Source organism: Ascidia mentula, chromosome 9, assembly GCF_947561715.1.
Source record: "Ascidia mentula chromosome 9, kaAscMent1.1, whole genome shotgun sequence".
Lineage (NCBI taxonomy): Eukaryota > Metazoa > Chordata > Ascidiacea > Phlebobranchia > Ascidiidae > Ascidia > Ascidia mentula.
The window spans coordinates 12,048,595-12,067,038 of NC_138574.1; the positions used below are offsets into that span (position 1 = coordinate 12,048,595).

The 18,444-nt window shown below is 37.8% G+C and overlaps 2 protein-coding genes across 7 annotated transcripts; both read left to right on the forward strand.

Moving 5' to 3' along the window:
- The first annotated feature begins 1,344 nt into the window (after window positions 1–1,344).
- Window positions 1,345–3,044, forward strand: LOC145913080 (uncharacterized). Its single transcript, XM_083000612.1, has 4 exons — window positions 1,345–1,476; window positions 1,886–2,029; window positions 2,572–2,703; window positions 2,976–3,044. Exons 1-4 carry the CDS (start codon window positions 1,428–1,430, stop codon window positions 3,014–3,016), a joined length of 366 nt encoding a protein of 121 aa, XP_082856738.1. The 5' UTR covers window positions 1,345–1,427; the 3' UTR covers window positions 3,017–3,044.
- Window positions 3,045–4,978: 1,934 nt separating this feature from the next.
- LOC145913077 (prothrombin-like) lies at window positions 4,979–15,769 on the forward strand. Of its 6 annotated transcripts, none has more exons than XM_083000605.1 (17): window positions 4,979–5,109; window positions 5,336–5,483; window positions 5,594–5,760; window positions 5,957–6,115; window positions 6,181–6,294; window positions 6,396–6,514; window positions 6,592–8,370; window positions 8,837–8,974; window positions 9,772–9,903; window positions 10,304–10,516; window positions 12,377–12,525; window positions 12,993–13,116; window positions 13,713–13,864; window positions 14,292–14,526; window positions 14,725–14,866; window positions 15,014–15,164; window positions 15,445–15,769. In XM_083000605.1, the coding sequence occupies exons 7-17, from the start codon at window positions 8,325–8,327 to the stop codon at window positions 15,616–15,618; spliced, it is 1,656 nt and encodes a 551-aa protein (XP_082856731.1). In that variant the 5' UTR covers window positions 4,979–5,109; window positions 5,336–5,483; window positions 5,594–5,760; window positions 5,957–6,115; window positions 6,181–6,294; window positions 6,396–6,514; window positions 6,592–8,324; the 3' UTR covers window positions 15,619–15,769. The 6 variants fall into 6 exon arrangements, with proteins under 6 accessions (XP_082856731.1, XP_082856736.1, XP_082856733.1 ...); XM_083000610.1 differs by having other exon boundaries at window positions 12,380–12,525; XM_083000607.1 differs by having other exon boundaries at window positions 5,594–6,115.
- The last annotated feature ends 2,675 nt before the right edge of the window (window positions 15,770–18,444 follow it).

Consider the following 18,444-nt stretch of genomic DNA (forward strand, 5'->3'; position numbering starts at 1 on the left):
TCCTTTATCAAAGTAAACATTAAACCTTTTCTTCTTATCAGATGAACTAAAGGAGTTCAAAATGTCACATGTTTTCTGCATGGAATTTCTTCTCGAGAATACTCCTCAAAATAAAATAGTTTACTTTTGTTGTTGAAACAGTGTAGATACCAATGTAAAACAATACGCTTTTTTACCCTTTATGGCCTTGTTCTATTTGCTTGATAACTAATAATCACTACATTTTTTTTAGGTAGTCATCTGTCAACTCTATGTGTTGTTTTTTCATCCTTAACACGAGCAGATTTCTTCGGCAAATACGAGTATTCGTGACGTCCTTACCGCGATCATATTAAGTTATCGCCACACTAATTTCTTCGCGACCACACAACCGGTGTCAATACAGTTTCTACTTATTTTAACACATATATTGTTTAGCTCGAGGCTTCTTTTTTATTCTGCGATCCTATATTTCAAACATTATGTTTTATGCTAACACGTTAACGATAATAAAATACAATATCAAGAAACTATTCACAGAGTAAGCTGCATAATGGAACCATTTACCTTCTAACTTCTTACCATTTACCTTCTACCTTCTTTACAGTGGAAAAAGATTATTTTTGTATTGTTTGTTGCACACACAAGTTTATGTGTCCCGTCCCAAACATAAAAATGTCAAAAATGGCATTAAACCTATCATGATTTATTTAGAATTTGCTGATCAACAAATAAAGATCGTTAAAGTTTGGTTTTGAACAAACCTAATGAATTATTGTGTGAGCTGCACACAAATGGCTACTGTTTCGACCTATAAGGTCTCATCAGTGCAGCTGGTGTGATTATCAGACGACTTTGCTTACCAAACGGCCAATTCACATTATTGGCTCCACTTTGCATATGATCATATGATTAATAAATTATATTACTTACGTTTCTTCAACAGCTGAATGTGGAGCTTTATAAACGTATTTGACAGATATGCTTAACAACACAAATCGACGACAAAAGTAATTTGGAAATTTCCCTTCCTAAAAAGCCACGTTCAGGAATCGTTTCAACAAAACAACCAGAACCAGTGTTATGCGGTATGCCTTGCGACAATGTTAACTACAAGTATCGTCGATTACTTCCCGAATCATGCCTGGCGTTCTTAAGCCATGGGGCACAGCAGCCATACGCTGAAAACAACATTATTTCCGTTGTGGTCAAAATGTCAGCAACAGACATAATTAGAAACCCCGATCCTCATGTTTCGCAAATAGTAGGCAAGCTCTGTGAGTTATGTTCTGACAACATAAGCGCCTAGAATAAGTAAGTTTTGAAGTTTGTTTATATATTATTGACATATTGTCCGGGGAAGCAGGTCAACAGATAAGCAGAAAAATAATTGTTTATTCCCAACAAAATACTGACATTCTGTGGTCGCTTGACTTGGAATCCTTGGGATGAAGACTTGGATATTGGTTGTCTTGCTGTTAAAGTCACTTTTCAGCCGTAAGTAACCACAGATAAACAAACATTTGATCTTTCGTTTATACACATTGATTAAAACCCTAAATTGTAGCGACGATGGCAAGGATTTTTAACTTCTTTTTTTAAGTCAATGCGGATATTTGTTTAGTTTGGCTCATTTACAATTTAATTATTGAAAGATTTAAACAAAACCTGGCTTCACAGCCTAATGTGCCTTATGCCATAAGAGCCTACACGTGGATCAAGTAGAGGTTTGGGAGAGATAATTTTGTTGCCTTCGTTATACAAATACCAGCAATGAACAATTCCTTGAAATCGAGTGCTGCCCAAATTATAACTTTAATGTTACGTTGAATAATTGCCACTCGGAAAATGGGAGAAAGGGTATAATTAAGATTTCTAATTACTGTTTCAATATCCTTATTGTCAGCAGATAGCAGCGCAACAGGGCCATGTTCTAACAACGAATTTCGATGTCCAAACAGTGATCTTTGTTTAAGTTTCGACAAAGTGTGTGATGGCGTTGGAGATTGCAGCAACAACGAGGATGAATCATATGTCTTTGCTAGATGCGGTATAAAGTTTACTTTTGAAGATCAAATTAATCAGATACAGTAAATTATTAAGTTAAATTTTTTCATTTGGGAAAATAAGAGTATGCTCTTCAAGCTACGAATTATAGAAAATTACCAGCATATTTCTGGAAATTCTAACACAACAGCTGGGAGTTTGATTTCTAATGAATCGCCTGTGTAGTCTTTATGGCTGACAGAGACTCAGTAACGGATCAATGCAGAAAATGATAAATATTCCTAAGTCGTCTGTCTGCTTCAAGTTTTTACGACATATATATTTCGCCTGTCTGTGCAGGCATCATCGGTATCGCTTATTCAAATAGAACAACAGCTGGGGGCGGTTTTTGTGCTAGCGAGATTAGTTTTACATTACTTCATAAGTCTAAATAAGTTATGATTCTGAAACTGCAACTTCCTTAAGTGATACGCAAAAAGAAAGATTCATCTGATTATCCTGGATATTCGCCTCTGTAATGAACAAAAGTGGAATGCATTAAGTGTTTATGTCAACTAGCGCAACTATAGGAAAAATATGTTATAGGTTCATGTCCCGGAAGAAACGAGAGTTTGGCGGGTTATCCATGCCGAAAACCTTGTGTGCATAACAGGGAGTGTAGAGGAAGGAAACGATGTGCTTGTGACGGTCACTGTGGGATGTCCTGCTTTAACCCAAGTGAGAATGACGAATGTTTATCTAGAGAGAAAAATTAAAAAAAAAGGATTGAGAACGAAAACAACACACCAACCAACATTTTAATAACGCTCTGATGGAATTATTTATTCTGCCAAGTCAATTTTGATAGTTTCTGCTCAAGTAATGTCATTTGTTAATTATTGTTAAGTGGCCACCTGTGGGAATTCGCTACCATCGGCTAGAGGCAGTGTGGGTTACAGTGTGATGCGTTTCGTTGGCCGTGGCTTGGCTCAAGTGAATTCAAACTTTAGACACGGTGACTTCGTTGAATATGCGTGCCCTCCGGGAATGACACCCGTCGGTCCCCAGGTTATCTGCAATTCAAGAAAACAATGGACACGAGCTGAAGTAAATTGCACAGGTAACGTGACAACAATTTAAATGTAATAGGTTGGGCAATAAAAGATTCAAACGAAAAATTATATGGTAGTAACTTTAAAATAAAACAACTTTAACATGTTTCCATTGTTTTTCAAAACTTGTTTTCTTTATTAAACGATCTTTAGATTTGTGGCCAATCAAATGTTCTCAACACGTACATCAGCGCGGTTTCGGGCGAGTAGTCGGAGGAATATCAGTAAAACAACACACTTGGCCTTGGCAGGTGCTCATTATGAGAAACTCATACCCACGAGTAAGTTACTTTTCAGTATCTTTACCATTGTATGAAATGTCTCGAATTTTGTCTCCGGAAACAGTTCCTGTATGTTAAGTGCATAGCAACCAAGACAATTATACAACCATTAATTATCAACAATATATTACGTGGAGTTGGTTTTTACATTCACAGTTGTTCGACGATCGCAGTTTAAGGGGTGGTGGATCTATTATTAACCAACAGTGGGTTCTCACAGCAGCTCACGTGTTTGACGAATATCAAGACATTGAACACATCGAAGATTTAGTTGTCGCCGTCGGTTAGTTAACTCCGTACTTTTATGCAGCTAAGTAAGAATAAATAACGTTCATCTTTGGGGACTGATGTACTTGTGATCGTCACAGTGCCTGCAAATGCATGCAATTAAATCATTGATAAACGTTGATGCAATTTTTAATTTACGAAAAGACCACCAGGTGGTTTAAATTAAATCCTTAGATTTCGGTTGAAATTTCTTTTAATTTTGCAACATCATATTATCGAAGTGTCGGGAGTCAGCTCATAACAATTAACGCCGTCAGCAAAATCCACCAACAGGAAATCTCCGATTGGTGCACTGCGAGAATTTTATAGCTCCTTGCTGAACGTTGCGCGCCGCCAACTTTCGCTATTGACGTTTATTACATCCGCCATCACAAGAGATCAAATTACACAGTGCGTGGTGTTGTTTGGCGTTCAAATTTGGTCGTTCCTGTTAAATTTTCACTGTTACAGGATGACCTGTGCGATAGTTTTTGGTACATCTTGTACCTAGTGAGGGGCCAGTTTGCCTTTGAAGTCTTCAAAAATAATTCCTCTTTACAAATACAGTTGTGCATTTAAACGTCTTCTACTTATTTAGTTTAATTATGTTTGTTCAAGAAAATTTTGACCTTTAAATTAAAGCCATGCATCAAAAACATTTGGAGTTAAACCGATAATTATTGACAGGTGTTCATGAACGCCCCAGTTTGATAGAAAAATTGGACTCTGCAGTTGAACTTTTTGCACCAAGGAAAATATATCTTCATCCAAGATTTGATCGACAGATTCGTGGGTGGCAGAGAATCAATTTTGATTACGACATTGCTTTGGTGAGTTTATTGAAACGTTTTTTTTTATTGAATGTAAGCTTATCTTGTAAATATTGTGTTGTTGCTTTCTGTCTGCATTTCACAACAAAACCAATCGCTACAGTAAAATAACTGGTTACAGCACGATTCACCTGACCTAAATGTTTTGATATGTTTTTAAAAAATGATTTGTTTGCAAACTTATCTTCTACAGTTTTGAGCATCCTGTACATGATGTATACCAGAAGTACTTTTCATAATAAACGTACAGGATTATAAAAACGAACTTCCCTTTTCAGATTAGAATCGGAGTCTCGCTTCGCCCTTTACGTCGCGCATCGTTTTGGTTCGCCACAAAAGAAAGGCCGAAATTCAATGGAACAATCCCCTTATCTCCGTACATTCGTCCCGTGTGTCTACCTAGGAGTAATTCGTTTCCTCCAAACGGAACCATCATACACAGTAACGGACTAAGTATCTCCAACGTTTTTCCTGTCGTAAAATGTATTATAATATCTAACCGTGCTTTCCCCTTTTTTTTAAACTCAGCTTGACTTGTCTTTGAACATTTAGTACAACAGTCGTAGTAACTGGATTTGGATACACTAATTATCCAAGTCATACAAAACCAAACATTTTGCAGCAAGCAAAACAAGAATTACAACCAGATGCAGTGTAAGTAGCATTCGTTACTTTATACAAGAAAGCCAAATGTTTTTGGGACCTGTAATAACAGATGAAAGGTATAAAAAACTTGTCACCAATTTCACCTAGGGTGTTTTTGCACAATTTTTTGATTTAACTCTTCTTTGAATATTATTCTGTTTAACCGTTTGAAATAAAAATTTGGGGTTTGATCAATCAAGAAAAAGACGATACTTTTTATTGCTGTTTTGATCAGGTGTCGTCAAGGAATCCAACGTCACACGCGAAAAATAGGACATTCTTTGAGTTACACGAACCGCATGATTTGTGCCAGATCTCCAACAACTGCAAGAACTCTGTCTGACGCGTGTACTGGAGACAGTGGTGGGCCGCTCGTAAACCAAGTAAAGCTTTAATTTATTTCCGTCATTGGAAATGCTTAATGGAACTCTTTGGTTTGCGTATAAAATTTAAATACAAATGTATATATTATTTGTTTAAAATCTTGTAACAGCGCTTGGATTCCCAAACTGGCGAAAGTTATTGGGTACAAATGGGGATTGTCAGTTTTGGAGTTAAATGTGCTCATAGGGATGAAACAGATGTCTTTGTGTATCCTGGCTACTACGCAGATGTTGCGCAGATGCAAAGCTGGATTGAAGAAACAATCAACGCTTCTAAGTAAAAACTTTGTTCCTAGTTTATTGTGTGTTGTGAAGATAAAAGAATTATGACTGCAATTTACCTGACAAAAACAAGTATATGTTGAGTTAGTTTTCTCAATCGAAAAACAAGCAAAACTTTCCAGTTACAAATGGCTTCCTGTAAGCATGTTTTTTTCATCTTTAAGCGATTAAACCTTGTGTAAATACGTAAGGAGTAATGCCACCAAACGGCCGAGTGGATGATCGCGGTGTAGATTACGTTTTCGGGTCACGTGTTCAATTTGTCTGTCACGAGGGATTTCGAAACACTGGAAGCTCATTTGCCGTTTGCAGTGCCGATGCCACTTGGGAAGGGTCTGCCATTTGCCGTGGTAACTGCTATCAACCAACTATCAAGATAAACACGTATTTTACTCCTTGTCCGTTTTCTCAATAGTTCATTCGGATTGCGATTTCGAAAATTTTCGCAGTCCAACTTGTGGTTACACATCTAGTCCGTTGGAAGGTTGGAGACGCCGTTACACACGAACTGATCGCAATAACAGAGGAGGTTATTACGAATTTTCTACTGTTTAAAACAAGCTGTCACCAATGCTTGTTGTAATAGTTATAAATTAAAGGTTATGTTGTTGATGCTTTTGTTTACACCAGTAAAAGTCACTTTCATCACCAGTAGTCCCGCAATCAGGCAATGACAAGTGCTTTGACTTGTTTTACAAACTTCACTCTTCCAACTCTCATTTGGTCTTGAAGATATCTGGAACTATACGGTAATGTTTTTGATATGCAAAACAATGCACCAGTTGCGTATTCCCATTTTTGCAGCCGAATTTTTTTTATAATGCAGATGGAGGGATCGTAGATCACACAGTCTGGGTGCATGGATAATTGACTGTAAAACAAAATGGAGTAGGCATTCAAGTGTCATTTGTGGCAACAACTGGCACTGTCAGCATAGATGATATAACCATTGCATACGAAGCTTCCAGTAAGTATCTGGTTTTAATGATTAAAAGATAAACAAACGTAGAATACCCGTAATTGTTCTAAAACGTTGTTTTATGTGCGGGCTTCTTGTAATTAACTGGTAACCAAGTTTTTCGCATTTGCTACTGTTATGTTATTCTCTAAACACAAAATGTTGCTATATCATAACTGGGAATCGAACTATTAGATGATGAATGTGAAAGTAATCCATGTCAAAATGATGGCACATGCCAGGATGAAGATATTGTCACATTGGCACGTTTTTAGTTCTTTGCAATCTGTATTGCTTGAGCAAGGCTTTCTGCATTGTCGTCCAGCTGTGACTGCATCTCGCCTTGGCTCACATTCTTCTCTCTGGCCCAGAGCTGTTTTAACAGCCAAGATTTCTTGTATACAAGAAATCATTTTTGATACATTGAATAGCAAGTTTAACTGGTAAAGGTTCAACGTTAATAGATAAACAGCCAAGACATATCGTGAGTAGGGCACAACTATTGGTGGCGCAATACAAATATGTGTCTTATCACGTTGTATAAAGATCCAACACATAATATCGTTAACAACCACAGCAATATAAACATGTTTTGCCTACCAATAAGTTACTACTTCAAGTAAAACAAAGCACCTACCGAAATGAAGCATGAAAAAAACAATAGAATAAAAAGAGCTAATCTCATTTTACTTTTAGCTGGAAGACGTATTTACTCATAATTAGGTAAAATCTGAATGAGTAACATTGAAACATTGCGCTATATTACTAATATGTGACAATTTACGGCTGGTTAACGGAGCAAGTATTTAAAGTCGCGACATAAATTATCATGTTACGAAGCGAACAGTCATGTTACGAAGCGAACAAACACTCCGACCTTTGGAGGTTTGGAATCAAGAAGTTTTTCTTGTGCCAAATCATTTTGTCCTGCACCTGCAGCGCCGAATATCCTCCCATATAGCCATGTCTTCCTGTGAGGAAGTCCCAACCAATGTCGCCAAAGATCGAAACCAAAGTAACGCCAACCAGTCGCATCCCCTGAAATTTCCACCAGAAACTATTTGCCGATTACTTCCTGACCTTTTAGGCCCATTAAAAATGTCTCGTTGGTGTCGGGCCACAAGGGGAACGGTCTTCAGAAGCCTTTCTGTGGTCCCTGTAGCGAGGAACTCGAAGTACAGGAAGCGCATTTCAGTATGATTTGGGACACGCAAATTAATAAAGTCGGAGAAAAGTGCAAAAGCGCAGTTCACAATAGGCAAGGTCAAGTTCGCACAAGTTTGGCGATCAGCAATTAGTAGAAGGTCAGGAAAACGCCAAAGCAAGCTGTCGAAAATGCAATTCTTATTAAAACTTAATACAACAGGCACATTTCAAAACAGTAGATTTTATCATTTGTTAACATTTACCATTCGATAGTATTTCAGTTGATGTTATGCACAGGAAAAGGTCTTTCACGTAAAATATGTCGGTTTGACCTAACTTCTGTTAAGGATGCACTTCTTCTGAGCATTTTTATAACCCTACATTTTGCATTTACTTCGAGATTTTAATGATAACGCAACAGCCAACATAGAAAAATCACTGAACTGTCTGTCACCATGAAGACATGCTTTATTGCCCTAGCAGTGGTTTTATTCTTTGGTGGTGAGTGTAAACTTACGTTAATCTATTTGATTGATCTTCTTTTCGTTGTAAACTTGTATTATTCAAAAAATATTGCCACTGTTTATTACGCGTGAATCAATTAATGAATCAAATGCGAAGTAATGATTCTAACCCGGAAAAGAAATGAATCGGTGCAATTTATTCCAACGCAGTTTGAATACCTGTAGTATCGTATACGGTAACTGTTTGTTACGATAAGTTATGTAAAGATGTAAGATATGATTTGTGAAGTGCGATTTAGGGACGTCATAGGTTTGGACCAATTCAAAACACGAATTTAAGTGAAACTAATACTTACAGGACTTAACAATACTATTTTTATGCTAATTTTTGGCTTGTTTTCAAATTTTTTGGGAGGACTACAGCGCCAATACTGCGTTGATATTTCGTTGAATCTTTAGAAATATTCTTGCCAACCCTTTTTACATTTGTGAATATTTCACAGCCGCGAATTGCACAAGACTGTGCTCCAACGGAAAGTTCAAATGTCCTGATGGCCTATGTCTGGGTTTCAACAGGGTGTGTGATGGCATAGGAGATTGTGACAACGACGAAGACGAGGGCTATGAATTAGCAAGATGTGGTAAAAACGACTTTAATGTTACTATTGTTTGTAACCAATTGCTTTTACCAACCAGTAATCAAAACAAATTAATCCATCTTTAAATTTTTAGATAAAAAGTATTTTCAATTCCGCAAGTTACAATGCAAAATTTAGCTTTACCGAAAGGGAAAAGTGTACATTCTTTGGTGTCATATCCCTGCGGGATCAGTAAGGAAGCTTTAAGAAATAGGAATATTCTAATTACCAAATGAAACAAGCTTTTATAGCAATATCAGGATGATATATTTTTTTTCAATTCATAACGAAGACCGCAGTTCAACATGTGTAGAAAATTAAAGGGAAACTTTTAAAAACGTCCTCAATGCAATAATGACATACTTGTATACCAGATACACGCACACCTCAAAAGAAACGCTCGAAGCCGCAAGCATTACTCTTGCTTCTGCAACAAGTGTAATGCTTGCGGCTTCGAGCGTGAGCAATCATTGCAACGGCGTTTGTGCAAATGCAAGCTTTTCTCGTTCTGCCACTTTTGTTGCAGTTTCTGTAAAAGGCAGCGCATTTAATTCTATAAACAAGATGACAGGGGAAGAACAAAGCAACAAATTTAGTTTATCGTATTAGCACATTCCATAGAGCAACAGAGAAATTGATTGACTGCAAATTTGCTATTAGAAAAGCATACATTATATGTGCAACCATTACTACTCCAGTACATCATCTAAGACCAAGCCTCTCTCGACCATGGAGCTGACTGGAGATTCTGCTGTCTCAATTTTTCGTCCACTCCTTTCATCTTATTTTTTTAAACAAAGGTTCATGTCCAGACAGGAACGAGCTTTTGGTAAATTACCGATGCCGAAAAGGCTGTACCCGTGACTCGCAGTGCAGAGGATTGAAGCGGTGCCGTTGTGACGGCAACTGTGGGATGTCCTGCTTTAATCCAAGTGAGCTTATTGTACAATCTTACTGCTATTAATTATGATACTAATTATAAAACAAAACAATTTAGTTAAGGGCAGAGCCAACGTGCCTTCATTATACTTGAAAGCTTAACTTGAACTTACAACAAGAACAAAACCATAAAACTAATTGTTGCAAAACGAGTTGTTCGTTTGCGCTGTGGCGTTTGCCCAAGAAGGTGGAAAAAGGCGTGCTGTTGACACATTGTATTAAAAACCTTTTATTAATTGTAATAAATCTACTTTAGTCATCCCATTGCTCCCTCCTCAACAGAGCGTACTGTCTATAGCCTTACCCAGTACAAGAACCAAGGACGAAAACATAAATTTCTGCTTCTGTCCCTGGCAAGAATCTTGTTAAAATTTACTTCAATGTAATTTATAGTTGGGAGTTGCGACGATCCTCCGCCAGCGGCCAATGGCAGCATAGGACACAACGTACTTCGTTTTGAAAACCATTCCGTGCATGAAGTGAGCTCCGGATTCATATACGGCGACATTGTCAACTATCGTTGTCCTGCGGGAATGGTCGCAATCGGCCCGCAAATCACTTGTACTTCCCGCAGGCGTTGGACTTCGGGCAATGTATATTGCGCAGGTAAAGCACGGGGAAGGAAATAGTTGTTTTTTTATGTTTTCCATCTAAATGTTTCTTTTTAAACTTTGACTTGTGACGTCAATCAAAGGTGCATGCGCGATGGCCCATGCAGAAGGTCGTGCGTCAATCCAAGTAAGCTGTAAATTTCCCTTGCCAAAATTGCTTGTATTAGGATTTCTTATTGCGAACTTCGGATTTCACAAACAAATCAATTGGTACCTTTCGGCACCAAAGAGCATTCGCTGCATTGGGTCCATGGCTTCCAATAATCCACAAAAACAACTCATTCTGTCCTAGAAACATTCATTGCCTTCTCGCTTTGTGATTATAATTTTTGTGAACTAATTTATACCCGTACCATGTTTGTTATATCACCATACCCACGCATGGCCAAACGGACCTTGCCTATATGCCTGGATTTTCTCACGAAAGGTAATGTTCAACGCACGTGGCCATGCCATAATACACCTGGTGAAACCCAATGATTTGCCGTGGCAAGTACTGGTATAAACTATTCCACATCTGGTTTAATACTGCATTATCCACTGTTCATATCTGAATTATCCAGTGCCCATCCCTATTTTACGCGTGTGTCCCTGGTCCAAAGAAGTGATAACCTCAACACACAAAACATACAATTTTGTCTGACCAAAAGTGGTGCATCTTCCTTGTCTTTGTCATTGGTGTTGGATAAAGGACAAACAAAAAATAAAAAAATAGGTAAGGTCAACAAATACAACAACACTTCGTACAGAGCTCCGTTATATAATCAGTGTGCTTTCACTTTCACCCCCCTTTCAATAATTAAACTTACATTATTCACCAAAGGCAACGATTATAAAAGATTTTAAACTAAACTGACGATATAGCAATCGAAAACCACGAGGCAATTTTCACGCATCGTTGAACACAAAAATCTCATGCGCAGCATTTTCACGGGATGCAACGAGCGCAATCAAGGAGTTGCGTAACCTTGCCAGGAGGAATGAAAATATTTTTGAAATTGAGAATTATTACAAGCTCAACCATTTATTAGATAAAGTTGTCAACTTCACAACAGGTGCCTCGTTGTTTCTATGACATTCAATCAAATAATTTTCAGACACCAATTTCACTGTCTTTTTGCATGTTTTGAATTTTTGAACCGAACAAATTAGTTCCAAACATAGTTCGTGTAGATTCCCAAACCAAAATTGATTATTTCTTTGCGTTATTGTTGTGATTTCTATGTTTGACGCAACACTGATATCAAAGGCTGCGCAGTAGCTCTGCGTGTGCAGAACGCGTGGTTAGGTTTGCCTGTACTTTTGTTGCCAGTTTTTTGTCATGTGCTTTAACCTGATTCTACTTGAATAAGGATTATATTTGAATAAGGCGTGGGTAGTGTTTACGTCTGATAACTGTGTTTATCTCTGAAAACCGTGTGACCGGCATCTGATTGATGCAGCTTGTGAATGTGATTTCGCAACGGGCAGCCTGTGCCTGCTAATAGATCGGTCGCGAAACAGTTTGGTGAGTGTACTAGAATGTTTGCAAACCGTATGTACAATTGTGTTTCTTTTTGTTTATAGAGACCGTTCCTGTTCTGGCGCGTTGATGTTGTGCCTGTCATTTCTGTTGTATTGAATACAAGTGTCTGTTGTGTTCTGCGGGCTTGGCCACTACATAGGAGAATTTAGGACGCGTGTTTAACACATTTGGGCTAAAGACCAAAGCTACTGTATAGCGTGTGACGCTGCAAAAGCACGTTACAGTTCGGTTTAGGCAAGCTATATCCCAATTTTGTGTGTGACAACTAAGTGTGTGACAATATTAAAAATACCAGGAGCGCATTGAGATTAAACATTCTTTCTTATTTAGCAGACTTAGGAACTTGCGGACAGGCCGGACCAGAAAGCATCTACAAAAGAACGCGTTATAGAAGAGTGGTTGGAGGAAAAGCAGTCAGTCACACTTGGCCTTGGCAAGCAGTAATTATGGATAACTCAAGAAGTTTAGATATATACGATGTAAGAAACCTGTAAAAAATGTATTTAAAGCATTGGTAAAGTGATAACTAGGACTAAAGCATTGGTATTTCGGTTTTTAGTCTCATTCAAACCATGAATGACATGGTCCTACCGCAAGATAGCATTTTTCGCCGTGAAAGGACTATGTACTTGTATAGTTAATCTCAAGAATTGGGTTGTGTACAAATATTCGAGTGCTTCAGGAGTAACCAGAAATATATGGATGTGGTTCGACAAACTTTAACAAGTTTCGTGGTGGAACAATACGCCGACCGGCACTTTTAAGCATTGTAAGCTCGGTTCTAAACTATGGTGGCGTGAATAAAAACGACAGCTGAACTATTGTTTGTGCACCACTTAACCCTGGGACACACGAAACGTCGAAGAAACGGTCGCCCCGTTCTTATGACTAAAAGGAAATGAATTACCAACAACTTGTTATAACGCAAAAATTTAACTGTTTGTAGTGCTTTAATAAAATATTCGGAGGAGGATCCCTGATTAATCAACAGTGGGTACTCACAGCAGCTAGCATCTTCGACAACTACCGTGATCAGAGTCTAATAGAGAACCAAATTGTGGTTGCAGTGGGTACGGATGTTCGCAATACTTTTTAATAGTCATCAAAAAAACGGTGGTGAGAAATCCATACACGGGGGTAAGAACAAAAGGATATCCTTGCACGAATCACCATCCTGTTGTTTTTGCTTACACGCCCCCCCTAACGTCCTGTGCAATCTATCGCAATCGGGCCCATGCCATTTTATTTATTGTGTTTATTTTTCATCCGCGTAGTAGATGTTTACTAAAAAAAACACAAATGATTCGATTTCTTTTGAAACTTTTTATTTTTTTTATTAAAGATTTGAAGATTCGAACTACGTCTATAAGAAATACCCTTTTATCGTCTTTTTTTAAAACACTATCATCTCCACACTCTCTACATTTTATGGGATTAGTAAAAGCGAAGTATAGGCCGACCCTCACTTTTCTATTATATTTGTCGAATACGCACCTTTGCAGAAGTAGACTGTAGTATTATGCAGGTCAATGAATATTACGGCACTTTCGCTTGTAGATTTTGTGAATAAAATTGTTTTTATTGTAAGTGGTATCAAGTAACTCTCTATATGAAGTAACAATAGTAATTCTACGTTCTCGCCAACTATGGCATTTCTATATTTTAGGTCTTTTCAAAAGGCCAAGACCAGGCAGCAGTTTAAACCCGGTCGTAGAAGTTTTCCAGCCAAGAAGAATTTATCTTCATCCCCAATTCGATCGAAATGACGTATCAACGAGATTTCAACCCAGAACCAAATTCGATTATGACGTTGCTCTGGTAGGTTTGGTTGAAAATATGTATAACCACAACGTTAACACGACCTTATGTTTTGAATCAAGCACTCACGCTAACATGTTTTCAATATGGAAGTGAACACATTCCTGTATCGACTTAGTGAAGACTTAGATAGTGCTGCAAAGGCACGATTTTAATTTATGATCGTTATTTGACGCTAACAACTGTTAATTGTATTTACAATATTAATACCGTTACACAAGTCTTTTACTACATAAAGTAGCAAATCAGTGATGAAGAAAAACTATCCTTATTAACAGTAAATGAATGTTAAGCGTTAAATCTATGATTACACATTCAAATGATCGCCATAACCTGTTACACTGCTGTACTTTAGCTATAGCAATGCTGTACTTTAGCTGTAGCAATGCTGTACTTTCGCTACTACAATGCTGTACATTTTTTTCAGATTCGAGTCGGCATTGCAGTTCATCCAAAACCTGACGGGCCTAGCTTTTTTTTTCCAACAACCAATAGAAGGCGACGAGCCAAATTCAACGGGACGATTCCCCTTTCTCCGTACGTACGTCCTGTTTGTCTTCCCTGCAGTAATTCGTGCTTGACAAACGAGAATGTTTTGGACGAGAATGGAAACAGAATCATTGACGACACCGATTCGGATGAGGTTGTTTGTCAAAAAAAAGGTATCGTACGCTCAACGATTGTTATTATTTCATATAAGTTTGGTGGTTGGTTCATGCTAATCTTATCGCAAACATAGAAGAATAGAAACGTGCAACAATGAGTCCTGTCATGAATGCACTTTTACATACTGGGTGTGTTTGCTAATAAGTTCAAGAGTTGACCATGATGTGGAGAATCATGTGTAAAATTATGCTCAGGACGCTGGTTGACGGATCGGAATGTTGAGGAATCCAGAGCGACTGTCGTTTTATCCGGCTTCGGCCGTTCTGACACAACCGTAAGGAGGAACTTCCCGTATGACTTACAAGAAGCGCAACTACAGTTGAAGCCAGAGAGAATGTTAGTTACCAAGAAGCATACAACAAGCTTAGCACATTGGAAAACTAAAAGCATTATGAAATAATAAAGCATGGTCTGTTTAACTTAATTGTTGGGAGCAATACCTATATACCCTGTTGGTTTTATGGGAAATGCTCTTTTCGCCAGATGTCGTCAAGGATTGGATTTTTTCTTGCAAGAAGATGGCATTCGCATTCCCTTTGCAGATAGACTATTCTGCGTTGGATCACCGCCAAATAAGGCTGGGAATATTGCTGATGCTTGTCAAGGCGACAGCGGCGGTCCACTAATTAGAAAGGTAACGACGTTGTAACGAATATATAAAACCAGATCATCGTGCAATGTTTTTCAACAAAAATGCCAAAAACTGCTAATGCTTTGCGATAAACTTAGTGTGTTTATTCAAGCATAAAGGACTAGTAGTGGTTACATCGGCGTTAAATTGCTAAAAACCTGATCGCACACCGGTAAGTAATTCAGGCATATAGATTTACATAATACTTCTTAAGGCAATAAAGAAATTTTAAGAAATATTACAGCAAAAAAAACAAAAAAACAATTCTCATGTGTTAATTCAGTACCGAGACGAAACCACCGACAAAATATGCTGGATACAAATAGGAATCCTCAGCTTTGGGGTGGGATGTGCACGCAGGTCTACTATTGAAGACAACTTTGTCTATCCTGGTTACTACACAGATGTTTCCCAAGTTCAAGGATGGATAGATGGGAAGATAAATAGCGTCCCATGATATGCTTAATTTAATACGCTTTGTAGATACCCAAGTTCATTAATTTTTTATAATGTTGCTGCTGTAGTCGCACTGGTTGAGTAGTCCTTTTGGTGTCACTTCTGTTTGTGCTTAAAAACTCTGTCGTAAATAAACTCTGTCGTATTCCGAACTATATCGGGTTAAGACTAGGGATGTGCCAAATGGACAAAGATTCGGGTTCGGGCGAATCCGAATAATTAGAAACATTATTCGTGCAAACCCGAATATATTCGCATGTAAGTGTGACTTCAATAATAGTTGGTCGCTTGCATCACGTGCGGAAGTATGTTGCTTCACCAACTATTGTTTTGATATCATACGACAAATAAATTGCGTACAGTTGATTTCTGCAAAGTTTATTACACTTTTGGAAACCAACAACCGAGTCTATACTGTTCCTCAGACGAACAGTGGCCTTTACCGCTAGTGTTTAGGAAAAACGATACTTTGATTGACATAACGTAATAAAGCCGTTATGTCATGATTGACCAAATATAATGTTGAACAATACAAGACTTCCGTTTTTTTGTTTTCAAATGCGCTTCTGTATTTTGGTGACGAAAACCCGTGCTACGAGCAGCGCCCAGAACTATAATACGATGTTAGACCACCGGGATTTTGCTAAAATCGCAACGGTATTTTCGTCACGTTTTGTTCAATCGTGGTGATAAACCAATAGCAAAAACGACTACACCAGTTCTCGTAGCGTTATAAGCAGTGTGCTACCGTTATTGGTCATGCGAAAAAGACAAAAACTTTGGCGGTTGTATCACACAACCATATTATGCTTTAATAAATATTCGCATACGAATCTTGCGCAATATTCGGGTTAGCACGAATATGAAATCTGTGCTAATATTCGGCGAATCTATTTGGGTTCGGGTTCGCCTTGGCACATCCCTAGTTAAGACCAAGTAAACACCTTGAAAATGGGTATGAGTTTCACCCACATGAACAAGCCGATCACACTTAGTCCAACGTGGTAAAACGTTTCCTCACAATCTCCCACAGCTAAAACTTAACCCCTGTATATTTTGTTTCGGGTATTGTGAATTAAAGCGACGGAAATAAAGTACCATGTGGCATTGTAACAATTTAGTTTGAAACTGTTAATAAGTGGACATAGGAATTCACTGGTTAAGCTTTTTCTCCGCTGTTTTCACCATCAACAAGGGTCGTCTGTAAACTAAACCTATTACTTTCCGGTTTGTCTTTTGTTGTGTTATAGGGTGTAAAACTATAATTCCTTTTAGTGCTAGGATATTATACATACATATTTGAAAAAACGAATTCATGTCGAATAGCAGACCACTGAATCCAATTTTGAACGCTGCAACGCATTGTGTAAGATTGGATCGTAAAACGGTATTGAAACCATGCAAAGCAAACTAGGTAACCGCAAGGTGGGGCTAAAGTGGAAGGAGGGAGACAGCGTATTGGAAGATCCGCAAATAAAATTTTAATTAATTTAATCTTTTTGTTAGCAAGGTTCGGTTTTAATTAATACAAATTAGCGAAATTTCTACCCACCTTCGAAATGCTTTATGTACATGTGCAGTAACAGAGTGGCTGAACATAATATCGGCAATGTATACCTAGTTCGTGGCATTAGTTCAATATTTAAGCACAAATTATAGTCAATTTCGATTTCTTTTGAGGAAAAAAGAGCATTTCTTGTTTAGCAAATACAAAACCCTTGTCTTCGACACAAACAGAAAATCATGTATTTTGGTTGGTCATGGAAATATAATGTTTGGATAAGGTTGTTATGCTTGCTTGTAAACCAACTTTGTTTTAGCATCGATATATTAATGATAAATAGATCAGCACTCTCCGAAGTGGAATGTAAGATAGAAGGTTGAAGAAAAGGAAAAAAGGTATCGAAAATACAAGAAGATAAAGAATCTAGGACAGAAATCGACACAAAAACGACCTTTTTGTAGGTATCGTATATGTTATATTTACAATCGTGCTGTCTACTACAGCATATAATAAATTGTAGTAAACTGCAAAAAGTGAAAATTTATTTTATGCAAACACACCGAAAATTCCCAACCTTGCAAATGTTGCATTAAAAAAATTAAAAAAATAGAAACAGTAAACACCACATAACTGATGCTGTTAACATTTAGGTATATTCAATGAGGAGACTGCGCTTGAAAACGTTGCACTTTCTTGGCCTCATTTGTGTAAGCTTCTGTGCCCTCTGGCTGTTATACGCAACGATGCAAGTCTTCGGCTTCAAACAGGAATGTGGAACGCGCCGTAAATTGGGTCGACAGCACCCAGTGCAAGCGTTGTCACGTGACTTGATTGTAAGGCGGGAAAGCAATGCTGATTCTTTTTCTTCCTTTCTGCCGGCCTTCCCTTCTAAACGCATTTTCTAGCTTTTTTTCTACATTCACGTCGATTTTAGCTAAAACAAATGTAAAGACAATCATGTTCACGACTTTTTGGACATCCTCAAAATTATGCTAGTTAATGGTAATTATCAAATTATGCATTTGAAAGGTGACGTTTTCTAACTTTTTTTATACCTATTTGAAAGAATAATTCACAAAGGCTTTCATAAGCAATCAAATTTGAGCGCTTTTATATTCATTGGTTAAGTGCTTATCTAGAATTGACAAAAGTTCACAGATTCAGTGTAGATATTTTGCATTCGGAAATTCTGCAACACTAAAGAATGCGGACAAACTGCCTTAACGCCATTCTTGTGATACAGATTGATTACGCTTATGGCGGTATTCCAACACGTTCCTTTGTACATAATCAAGGCAGCGGCGTACAACTTCCAAACTATAT